This window comes from Opisthocomus hoazin, unplaced genomic scaffold (genome assembly GCF_030867145.1).
Source record: "Opisthocomus hoazin isolate bOpiHoa1 unplaced genomic scaffold, bOpiHoa1.hap1 HAP1_SCAFFOLD_132, whole genome shotgun sequence".
Lineage (NCBI taxonomy): Eukaryota > Metazoa > Chordata > Aves > Opisthocomiformes > Opisthocomidae > Opisthocomus > Opisthocomus hoazin.
Genome location: NW_027448874.1, coordinates 152,110 through 163,769, shown reverse-complemented (window position 1 = coordinate 163,769; position 11,660 = coordinate 152,110). Strand labels below are relative to the sequence as shown.

General features: G+C 68.0%; 1 protein-coding gene across 1 annotated transcript; it reads left to right on the top strand.

Annotated features, from left to right (window-relative positions):
* Window positions 1-1,856: 1,856 nt before the first annotated feature.
* Window positions 1,857-10,126, top strand: LOC142359604 (MAP kinase-interacting serine/threonine-protein kinase 2-like). The gene is given in 14 exon segments (XM_075412094.1): window positions 1,857-1,904; window positions 3,994-4,032; window positions 4,126-4,273; window positions 4,420-4,517; window positions 5,505-5,584; window positions 6,111-6,184; window positions 6,274-6,378; window positions 6,709-6,764; window positions 6,916-7,011; window positions 8,536-8,736; window positions 8,830-8,994; window positions 9,101-9,144; window positions 9,414-9,562; window positions 9,565-10,126. Coding segments are annotated over 14 exon segments (1,422 nt in total). The 3' UTR covers window positions 9,684-10,126.
* The last annotated feature ends 1,534 nt before the right edge of the window (window positions 10,127-11,660 follow it).

Below are 11,660 nucleotides of genomic sequence, written 5' to 3'. Positions count from 1 at the left end.
GTTGAGTGTGCAGGGAGCGTGCAGGGAGTGTGCAGAGAGGCCAGGCGTGCACAGGGAGCAAGTCGTGAGCGTGGAGCGTGAGCAGTGACCATGCAAGGAGCATGCGGTAAGTGTGCATTAAGCGTGCAGTGAGTGTGCAGACAGGCCAGGAGCGTGCAGGGAGCTTTCTACGATGGCACGACTGGTTGGGTAGAGGAGGGGAGAGCCGTGGGTGTTGTCTGCCTCGACTTCAGCAAGGCTTTCGACACAGTCTCCCATCACATCCTCCTAGGGAAGCTCAGGCAGTGTGGGCTGGACGAGTGGTCGGTGAGGTGGACTGAGAACTGGCTGAATGGCAGAGTTCAGGGGGTTGTCATCAGCGGCGCTGAGTCTGGTTGGAGGCCGGTAACTAGCGGTGTGCCCCAGGGGTCAGCACTGGGCCCAGCCTTGTTTAACTTCTTCATCAGTGACCCGGATGAAGAGTTAGAGTGTACCCTCAGCAAGTTTGCTGATGACACCAAACTGGGAGGAGTGGTGGGTACACCAGCAGGCTGTGCTGCCATTCAGCGAGACCTGGACAGGCTGGAGAGGTGGGCAGAGAGGAACCTGATGAGGTTCAACAAAGGCAAATGCAGGGTCCTGCAGCTGGGGAGGAACAACCCCATGCACCAGTACAGGCTGGGGCGGCCCTGCTGGAGAGCAGCTCTGCGGAGAGGGACCTGGGTGTCCTGGTGGACGACAGGCTGACCATGAGCCAGCAGCGTGCCCTGGCTGCCAAGAAGGCCAATGGCATCCTGGGGTGCATTAGCAGGAGTGTAGCTAATTGGGGCGCCCTCGTTAGCAGCGCTAATGTAGAGCAGGGCGCTGATTGCCCCGGCTGCGAGGGGGGCGGGATTTGGGGGGGCTTGGGGGGTCCCGACCCCCCCGCTCTGGCCCCACTGGCACTTTGGGGGGGGGGGGGCACACCCGAACTGCGGGGAGGGGGGCGGAGCGTGACGCGGTGCCCGGGAGGGGCGGGGCACGGGGGGGCGGGGCGATGGCGGCTCGGGAGGGGGCGAGCAGCCAATAGGCGGTGCAGGCGGTGACGTCATGCGCAGCCATTGGCCGAGGCGCCGCCGCTCGGCGCGTGCGTTCTGAGCCCGGGTCGGCGTCAAGCGATACGTGGGGTGGGGGGAGGGGAGGGGGGGGGACACCCGCGCCGTGACAGGCTCCCACGGTGCCACCCAGCCGGGGTGGGGCCGCGGTGGGGGGGGCTGTGCTGTGACCCCCTGCCGCGCGCAGGCCTCGCGGCTGAGCACCGCCCCGCTCGTGACATGTGTGGGCTGTGGGGAGGGGGGAACCCGGGGGGTGTCTGTGGGGCTCCCCGCACCCCGCCTGGTGCAGCCGGGGGGGGGGCTGTGGGGGTCCCCGCCCCTGGGCGCAGCGTGGGGGGTGGGGTGGTGGTGTGTCCCCGCGGGGGGGCGGTGTCACACAGTGGGGGCGGGGCGGGGGGGCGGAGCCGCCGCCATAAAGCTGCGGGGGGGGGGGCGGGGGCACGTCCCCTCCCGGCGGTGCGGAGCGATGCGGAGCGGAGCGGGCTGCGGTACCCCCGGCAGCGGCGGCTCTGCGGGGCCGGTGAGCGCCGGGGGGGTTTTGGGACCAGGGGGGCTCCGTGCGGGCCCCGTGCGGGCCACAGCCCCCTGACACCCGCCCCCCCCCGGTCTCCTCTCTCCACAGGTCTCGGCCTACCCTCGGCCCCCTCCCGATGCCTCTGCCCGCCCCTCCGCATCCCTCCCCCCCCTCCTGGTTTATTTTCCTGTTTTTGTTGGTTGGTTGGTTGGGCTTTTTCCTACCCCGCACCCCTCCCTTGTTTCTCCCTTCCCCCCGCCCGCAGCAAGATGGTGCAGAAGGAATCTGAGATCCCCGGTTTCCACCGCTCCTTCAAGGTAAGGGGGTGCTCCCCGCCCCCGTGATGCTCCGGAGGGGGTAGGGGTTTGGGGTGCTCCGGGGGGGGATGGGAGAGTGCGGGGTTGGGGTGCGGGTCCGCGGCGGTTGGATCCCCTGCCCGGAGTGGGGGGGGGGGGGCACGGACACACATCAGCGACCTCCCCCTTCCCCCCCCCCCCCGAGGAGAGAGGGGAGCGCCCAGGGTGATGCCACCCAACCCGGGCCGCAGGACCCCCATGTCCCGCCGGCCCGGTGGTCGGGGTGCTCCCCGAGGGGGGGTCAGACACCCCACACACACCCCCCCCCCCCCCCCCGCAGCAAGGCTTTGCTCACCCCGCTGCAGCTCCCACGGGTGTCCCCCGTGGGGTGGGTCAGCGGGTGGGCTGCATGTTCCCCCCCCCCCCAGCTGCACTCATTCACCGCACGTCTGCGAGCAGGGGGTGGGGGGCTGCCGGGCCCAGCCTGGGACCTGTTGTGCGAGGGCCAGATCCTGGCAGGGGGTCTGCAGCCAGGGCACCAGGACCCCCGTCCCTCCCGGTCACTGTCAGGCGAGGGGGGTGCGAGGGGGGGGTCTGGGTCCCCCAAACGCTGGCTCTCGTCAGCCGGGCACCTTCGTGGGAGCTTTGTTTAGTTTGGCTCCCGGGGCTGCGAGGGATGCTGGGACCTCACCCGAAACCTGCCCGGCTTATTTTAGCTGACACCTAATCCTGCTCTGAGGACTTCTGGCTGGGGTTTGGGCTCCCCCCTCCATCCCCCCCTCCATCCCCCCCCTACGTTCCCCCACCCCGGGTGGTTGGGGACCAGGACGGGGGGGACACGGGGGACACCTCGGATGCGCTGCCGGAGCCGCCGCGCAGCGTCTGCCCTGTGTGTCCCATCCCCCAAACCTTTTGTGCGCCGGTGCTGCGGCAGCGGGCAGGGCCCCCTGTCCCCCGTGTACACCCCTGGTGCCCCCCCGGGAGGCCTCATCCTGCCCGCGGTGCAGGGACTTGGGCCCGAGCCGCTCATCCCCGCCATGACATGGGGGCCTTGGGGGGGGCTGGAGGGTGACACCGCACTCCGCAAACCCTGATACTGTCTTTTTTTAGGGGGGTGAGGGGGGAATCTGGCCAAACGCTGCGCAGGAGCGTTTTCAGGCATCAGGAGTGGTGCTTGGTTGGGGGGAGATGCTCGTGGCATCCCCGCACCGCGATGGGGACCCCCCGGCCCCTCGAGAGCCGCCCCGGCAGCAAACAGGCGCTCTCGGGCTGTTTCTGGCGGCGGTGGCCGGGGCTGGCTGCTCCCGCGCCGCGCTGGGGCTGGCAGCCGGCCCGGGCACCGGGGCACCGGGGCGGGTTGGGGAACGCCGCCGGGAGCTGCTGCCTCCACCCAAACAGATTTCGTAACCCCGCGGAGGACGGGGCCCTTTCGCCTCGCGGCCGGGTGCCCCCGGCACTGCCCCGTCCCGCGGTGGGGTGGCTCGGGGGGGGCTGAAGTTCCCCATGTCCCCTTTGGGGTGCTGGGGGCGGAGGCGCTGGGTTTGGGGTGGGGGAGGCAGTGGTTCCCACACCCATCACCCATGCGGGGTGCAGGGAGGGTTGGGAGCGGGGCCCGATCCTGCCAGGTCACGGGCATCACGCAGCCACGGGCACGGCGCTCACCGGAGCGGCGCTGAGTGGGCTCCGGCCCCCCGTGACCTTGCGGGGAGGCGGGAGGACGCGGTGCGGTGGCTCCGGAGCCCGTCCTGCCCTGTGGCTCTTCTTCCTCCCCCCCTCGCTGTAGTTCAGGTCAGGGTGGATATTCGGGGCTGGGTTGGTACGCGCAGCCCCAGTCCCTCTCATCATCGCCCGCGTGCCGGCCTGGGGCTGCTGGCACAGAGGCATGACCCCGCGGCAACATCCCCGGCAGGAGACGTGGTCAAACCCTTCCTCCTCCTCCTCCTCCTCCTCCTCTTCCTCCGGCTCTGCTGCATCCCTCTGGCAGCAGGGCCGTGAGCCGGTGCCCTGCACGAGCAGAGCGTGTGCCAAGGCCAGCGGCGTGCCTGGACCGGGTGGGCGGCGGCGGCTGGTCCAGCGACTGCCGTCTCACTCGTGTTCTTGGCCCTTGCAGGAACAAAACCCCTTCGAGCTGGCGTTTGACCTGGAGCCCGTCTTCGAGTGCCCTGGACCTCAGGATGTCGGCCCTCTGCATTCCCCCGAAGGCGTTGAGGGGCTGCCCCGGGGGTGGCGATGCTGGGGGGAGCGCAGGGTGGCTGGGGGTGACTCAGGCCAGTGGCTTTGCTCCGGCGCAGATGTGCCTTTGAGTCAGCCCATCGACATCCCCAGCACCAAGAAAAGGAACAAGAAGCAGCACTGCAGAGCCACCGACAGCTTCTCCGGCAGGTTCGAAGGTGAGCGGGGCTGCCCAGGGACCCCAGGGGTCCCCCCCCGGGCTGCGGCAGGGCTGGGGCCCTCCTGGTGTCCCCAGGCTCGGGGACAGCCGTGGTGTCCCGTGCCGCGGTGGGGCCGGCAGCTCAGGCGCCCTCTCTCCTGCCAGATGTTTACTGGCTGTGCGACGAGGTGCTGGGAGAAGGGGCCCAAGGCAGAGTCCAGTCCTGCGTTAACCTCGTCACCAACAAGGAGTACGCAGTGAAGGTAAAGCTCTGCGGCTTGGGGCTGCAGAGCCGGCTCCTGCCCACCCCCTGTCTCAGTTTCCCCTTCTGCCCTCCACATCCTGGGCTCCTGGCTCTCCTGGCTGTGCGGAGCTGGCACAGGACGACAGTTTCACGGGGTAGAGGGGATGGAGAGGGGCAGGAGCGGGGCAGGGCCAGGCCACGCAGGTGGCACGCTGTCCTCTGCCACCGCCCAGCTGCAGGACCTTGGTCAACCCCCTTAGCCACGCTCCTATCCCTGTAAATTAGGGCAGACACGAGATTAAATTAACGCTTGCGCCGCGTCTAGGGACTTGGGGCAAGCAGGGGCATGTGGTGCGGCAGGGTGGCCAGCCCCAGGGAGGTCTTCGTGCCCCCGCGAACACTAGAGGGGTCAGGGTGAGCCAGCTGCTTTTTGGGGCTGGGGATGGTGGTGCCGCGACCCTGCACCCCACAGGCTCCCAGTCACGGCGTGGGGGGGCTGGGACAGGCCCTGTGTCCAAACGCAAGGGGCACTTGGCTTCCCCTGTTGCCCCGGGGTGCTTTTGGGTGCCCAAGGAGGGAAACTGAGGCAGGGGGAGGGCTGCATGGTGGTTGGGTGTTCAGTGTGCCCCAAAGGGCTGGGGGTCAGTGAGACCACCCAGCTCTCCCCTGCGGGTGGAGACCCCCTGCTCACCCCATGGCACGTCCACCAGGCACCCACTGTGCCAGCGCCCAGCGGGGCGAAGGGCCGTGCTCCGCTGCCGGGGCGGCTGCGCCGGGGCTCGGCCGCAGAGCTCGCCTTGGCTGCGGGCCCCGGGAGGGAGCGGCTTGGCCCTGCTGCCGGGAACAGCCTGTTCTGCTTCTTTAACCCCTTCGGGCACCCCCCGCCTGCCTCTGCCCGGCCCCGGGGGTCCCCAGCGCCGGGTGGGTTGGGGCGCGGTGGCTGCCGGCCCCGGTCCCTCCCCAGCAGCGGTGCCTCTCCCTGAGTCTCGCCCGCTTTGCCTTGCAGATCATCGAGAAGCGCCAGGGCGACGTCTGCAGCGGGGTCTTACGGGAGGTGGCGATGCTGAATCTGTGCCAGGGACACAGGTACCGCAGGGCAGCCGCCGTCCCCATCCCCCACCGTGGGCACAGGGCGCGGGCTGAGACCGGGCTGGCGCTCGAGACACCCATGGGCGGCAGGCAGGCCGCCCTCCTGCGCGGCTCTCCCTCTGCGTGGCCTCGCCGGGAGCATCCCGAGGCGACGTGGAGCCGCTTGCCATGACGACGGGGCCACGGCGGCCGAGTTGGAGCAGTGCCGAGGGGCGAGCCGAGCTGCCGCCGCGGCGTTCGCCGTCCCGCCGCGGAGAGCTGCTGAGCGGGGCAGTTTCTGGAGCGGGGCGAGCGAGCCAGGAGGGTCTGCGAGCAATTAGGGAGCGGGGCCCGGCGCTGGAAGCCCCTCTCCCCACTGGAATGTGGCCGGGGGCCCCAGCCGCGTGGTTTCAGTCGCTGGAAACCCGATTTTCTCCTCCGTTGGCCCTGCCCCGGGGAGCCGTGTGGGGTGGGGGGCTGCGGGGAGGGGGGGACCCCGCGATCTTTTTGGGGGGATGCCAGGCTGACGCCGCTGTCCCCGCAGGAACATCCTGCAGCTGATCGAGTTCTTCGAGGAGGAGGAGAGGTTTTACCTGGTGCTTGAGAAGATGAGGGGAGGTGAGTGCGGTGCCGGGGCGGGGGGAGCGGGGGCGGCAGGAGCCCCCCCAACACCCACGAGCTCCCACTCCGCTCTCGCCCGGCCGCAGGCTCCATCCTGACCCACATCCAACAGAGAAGCCGCTTGAACGAGCTGGAGGCCAGCACGGTGGTGCGGGACATCGCCAGCGCCCTGCACTTTTTGCACAGCAGAGGTGAGCCGAGCCACCCCGGGGTGCAGCCGTGCCCCCCCCAGCCGGGGGGTGCTGCCCCCCCCTCCTGCCCGGGGAGCAGGGGCCGGTGCCGGCCGCGGGCGCGCAGGGTCAGGCCCGGCTGCGTCGTGTTGTCGCGGTGCGGAGTCTGCTCCTCCGGTTTGGCCGGGACTCGGGGCCAGCAGCAATTTGTGCCCTTCGCCATGACGCGGGCGGTGATTTGGGGTGGGGAGGGAGAGGTCCCTGCGCCGCCCCCAGACCTTCTGCTGTGGAAATCTTGGGGGGAGGGGGGGGCAGGCTTTTCCACTCATCGCCTCTTCTCCCCCCTCCCAGGAATTGCTCACAGGGATCTAAAACCGGGAAATATTCTGTGCGAGCGCCTGGACCAGGTGAGCGGGGAGCAGGGGGTGGTGCCGGGGCTGGGGGGGCCCTGGTTCCCCGCGGGGGATGCTGCTGCGGCAGCTGGGGCGCGAACGCGGGGCTGAGGGTACCCGGGGGCTGCTGGGGGGGGTCACTGACCGCTGCTCCCCCCCTCCCCAGGTCTCCCCAGTGAAGATCTGTGACTTCGGCCTGGCAAGTGGCATCAAACTGAAGGGGAATTGCTCCCCCATTTCCACCCCGGAGCTGCTCTCGCCGGTAAGCGTGCAGACCATGGGGCAGGGGGGGTATAATGTTGATGGGGGGGGTGCTTGGGGGGGGGGTGGGTGTTGTGGAATGTCCATGGAGGGGGGAATGTCCCTGGTGGGGCTCCCCCAGGCTTTGGGGCTGTGTGCAGCCCCCCGCTGCTCGTCACTCCCGTCACTGCAGGAGCCCCCTCGGCGGCGGTGGGCGAGATGCAGTTCCGTAACGCGGGGGGGCCGGGCAGCGCAGGGGGGGCTGGCGCAGAGCCCGGGCTGCCGTGAGCCTTAGCAACAGCCGGCCCCGGCGGAGGCAGCTGCACGGAGGCTGCGCTTTTGGGGAGAAGTGGGTCAGGCGAGGGGCTGGGGGGGCCACCGTGATCCCCCCCACTCCGGTTGTGGGTGAGAGGGGGCTGGGGCTGCTTGCGTGCGGTGCAGCCCCTGCAGGGTGGGCACCCGGAAAGCTTCTGGGGTGCCCCTGCGTTGCAAGGAACTGTCTCACATTTGGGGGGGGGCACATACCAAGCCTGCCCCCCCCTGCAGAAAGCCATGCTCCCCTTATCACCAGCAGCAGGGCCCCCCCCCCGTGCAGGTGTTGCCCTGTGCCCCGCTGTTTTCGGGGTGCTCACGGTGTTTCCAGGGTGCTCACGTGCTGGGGGGGGGCAGACCCTGGCCCACGCGGGGTGCCCAACAGCAGAGGGGGGGCCAAAACACCCCCCCCCCCTTGTTCCTCCGCGTTTCCCCTCCCCCAGGGGGAGGACCTGAATTTCTGAGGTGTCCCGAGTTTCCCGTTCTCAGCAGCGGGGGCAGAGGGGGGTGGGTGCTGTGGTCCCTGCCGGGTGGAAGCCCATGCAGGGTTGCTGCGGGTTGGGCTTGCGTGGGTGTTTTTCTTCTTCTTGCGGTGGCATCAGCTGCCGAGGCCGGCGAGGCGTCTCGTTTGGAGGCCTCTCGTTATGTTACGGGGTGATTATCTGCTGGCTGCAGCTCTGCTCTCCCCTGGTCACGAGGTGGTGCGGGCTGCGGGTCGGGTCACGTGCGCTGGAAAGCCCCAGAGCCCCGGGAGCCGTGGGGGAACCATGGGGGAACGGGACCGCTGGCTCTCGCCTCGCGCCAGCGTTAACTCCTCCGGCACCCGGATCCGGCGCCCGCTGCGGCGGCCCTGCCCGCGTCAGGCAGGGGAACAGGCAGAGCCGGCTCCGTCCCCGCCGCCCGCCCGCCGTGTCCCGGGCGATGGGACGGACGCTGCCCCGCTGAGCCGGCCCAGTGGTGGCAGTGCTGGGGGGTGGTCCGGGGGGGTGTTGCACCCCTTTAGGGTTTTATTTTTTTTGGGGTGGCAGGGCTGTGACATCCCCCGCGTGGCGATGGGAAACCTGGCCGGGATGATCTGCCCTGCCAGGACCAAACCCGGGAAGCGGCCGTGTCTGCACCCTCATTTTGGAGGGGGTAGCCCCTTAGTTCTGGCAGACACCCCCCCGTCCCCGTCTCTCAGCTCTGCCCCATCGCTCCCCTGTCCTTTGGGGCTCACCCCCGCCTCTCCCCGCAGTGCGGCACCCCCGAGTACATGGCCCCGGAGGTGGTGGAAACTTTATACGGTTACGAGGAGATGCCCACCTACGACAAGCGCTGCGACCTGTGGAGCCTGGGCGTCGTCCTGTACTTCATGCTGAGCGGGTACCCCCCCTTCGTGGGCCGCTGCGGCTCCGACTGCGACTGGGACAGCGGCAAGTCGTGCTACACCTGCGAGGTGCGTGGCGGACCCCGGCAGTGCCGAAACCTGCGGCTGGTTTGGCAGCACCCCTCCCAGCTCAGCCCCTTTTTTATTTACCCCCCCACCCAGGAGATGCTCTTGGAGAGCATCCAGGAAGGGAAGTACGAGTTTCCTGACAAGGACTGGGCGCACATCTCCTCTGGGGCCAAAGATCTCATTTCCAGGCTGCTGGTGACAGATGCCAAGAAGCGGCTCAGTGCGGCCCAGGTCCTGGAGCACCCCTGGGTGCAGGGGGTGAGTGCTGCTGCCCCCCCCTCCCCCCCTCCACTCCCCAATGCCGGGGTGGGGGGACACCCCATTGCGGGGTGCTTGGCTCTGACCTGGCTGCGTTTCGTTGCAGTGTGCCCTGGATAACACCCTGCTGACCCCCATCATCTTGCAGAGGTGAGCGTGGGTGGCCCTGGGGTGGGGGTGGGGGACACATTCCAGCCCCCCAAATCCTGGCTCCTCTCCCCAGTGAGCTGCTCTCAGCTCTGCTTGGCTGCGGCTCTCGCCATCTGGGCAGCTGTTGCTGCACGTGATTCGGGCTGGAGCCGTGTTTTTGGTGCCTGACCCATCTGGCGTGGCATGCGCGTGAGGGGACACCCCGATATTTGCCCCCCAACCTCCCTGCAGCCCCCCGCATCCCACCCTGAGCCGCTTTCTCCCCGCAGGAAGAGCAGTGCCAAAGAGCTCACCTCCTTCGCCGCAGAGGCCGTCGCCGTCAGCCGCCAGCTGACATGGTGTGACAAGGATGAGGAAGAGGAGGCGGAGGAGGAAGCACGGCCCGTCACCATCAGTGCTACCTCATGGGCCATGCAGCTCTACCCCCTCCTGAGTCCAAGCTGGTGGCCAAGCAGCGGCAGAAGTGCAACCTGGTCAAGGCGGTGGCTGCTGGGCAGCACCTGGTAGCCCCCGTGGTCGTGGTGGCTGACCAAGCGTGAGCTGCACCCCTCGGACCTGCTGTACCCCACGTCCCCCCCATCCTCCTTCTTTCTTCCCTCCCCCCCCAGCCCCCACCATTTCTGGCTAGTGACAAGATCAGGACTCGTCCCTGTGGCTGGTTTCCAGGGTTTTGCTGATCTTGTAGGTCTGGGGTTGGGAGGGTTTCTTGAAGATCTGTTTTTTAAGGTATTAAATCATTAAGGTTGCTTCACCCAGGACATCTGACTGACACACGGACTTTTGTTTCCCCGACTCTTGGTTTCTCCTCTGAGATTTTTTCCTCCCTCCCTGACACCAAAGGACTCTTTGTATCCGCGGCCGCTTTGCCGAGTTCAGCTCATTTCATGCTGTGAACAAAAGGCCCTCGGTCGCGTTTTCGACAACGGGAGTTGCGTTTTAACCTCGTCCCTCCCTTCGGAGCTGCGGGTCTTTCTCCGATGTTGGGGTCGATCCCACAAACCCCCCCTCCCGGGGGTCTGGGAGGCATCTCCCGGGCGCAGGGACCCCCGCCGTCCCGTGCTCGGGGGCATCCGCGGCTGCGCTTCGAGGGGCTGCGGCGGGCAGGGAGCAGCTCGGGCCGGGGAGAGACGGTGCCAGCGAGGGAGCAGCTCCCCGTCCCACTGAGCCACCCTCTCTCCTCGGCAGCCTGCTTTCAGAGTAAGCTGTTCACCCCTTTTTTTTCTTTTTTTTTTTCTTTTTTAAATGTTTTTAAACTGCTAGCTGTGCTTTTCTGCAGGGCATGGAGAAATGTCTTCCTTTCCTCCCGCGCTCCGGCCGGCGGCTCCCTGGGGGTAAGGTCAGAGCCGGGGGGATGCTCAGGCGCCTGGGGCCGTGCTCTTGCGCTGGGTCGGGCGTTGCACCCCTGTTTGTGGAGGGGGGGGCTCACCAGTGGCTGGTGGAGGTGCAGGGCAGGATGAGGTCTCCAGGGCGGCTGGAGCAGCCAGAAAATATTACCCCTGCGGGAATAGCGGGGTGCTCTGTGGGAAGGGAAGGACCCCCCTTTAAAGAGCACTGGGACTCGTTGCAGGGCAGTGTGACCTGGCGTGGCTTCGAGCTGTCCCCGAGGCTGCCGTGGCCGGAGGGTCTGGGGGTGCCGAGGGTGCCGAGTGCCCCAGGATGTGCCGGTGGGCGAGCGGCCGGGCTGGCGGCAGCACCCGAGGGCCACGGCACTGGGGAGCAGCTTGGGAAGGGCTCGGGATGCGGGGCCGGAGGGTTTGGGGTCGCGGCGGCAGTGCAGGGTGGGACGGGCGGCTGGGGAGAGCTGGGCATGCGTGTTCATGTGTGTGCATCCGTGTTCATGTGTGTTCATGCATGGAGTCACGCTTTCCTCGGAGCTTGCTTTGGGGAAGGGAGGGAATGCTCGCGGGGGAGGGCCTGGGGGTGCTGAACTGGGACGAGGCCCTTGGCTGGTTTCTGCGGAGCGGGGCCGGATCTGTCCGGGTGAGCCAGCAGCGCCCGTGCTGGGGGCCAGGCTGGCCTCCAGCTCGTCCGAACCCCCCCTGGCACCACGCCGGAGGGGCAAAGCCCCGCTGCCTGCCGCGCGTCGTGCCACCGAGCTGCGCCCGCCGCCGTCCCCGCGCCTCACCGGGAGGGAGGGTGCCCCTTCGTTAGCGATCTCCTCTCCCTTCCAGCTGAATGCTTTGAGCTTTATACTCTGAAAAAGCAGCCTCGGCCCATGGCGTGCACAGGGGAAGGCTTTGGGAGCTTGCTGTGAGCCGGGGAAGAGACTCCCCCCAGGTCTTCAGCCGAGGGCAGTCACTGTCTCTGAAAGCAAAACAAAGTTCTCCTTTTTGTTTGAAGACTGCTGACAGCAAAACTATGCAATATCTGTTGTTTTTTGTTTCAGGGAGGTGTGTGTGAGTGAGCTTGGGACATGGTGATCTCGGGTGTTGATGGAGCTTGGGGCAGGGACCGTCTTTTCTGGCCCTTCCCGGCCCTTCTGCCGAGCGGCGTCGGTGGGTTGGGAGGGTGCTCCC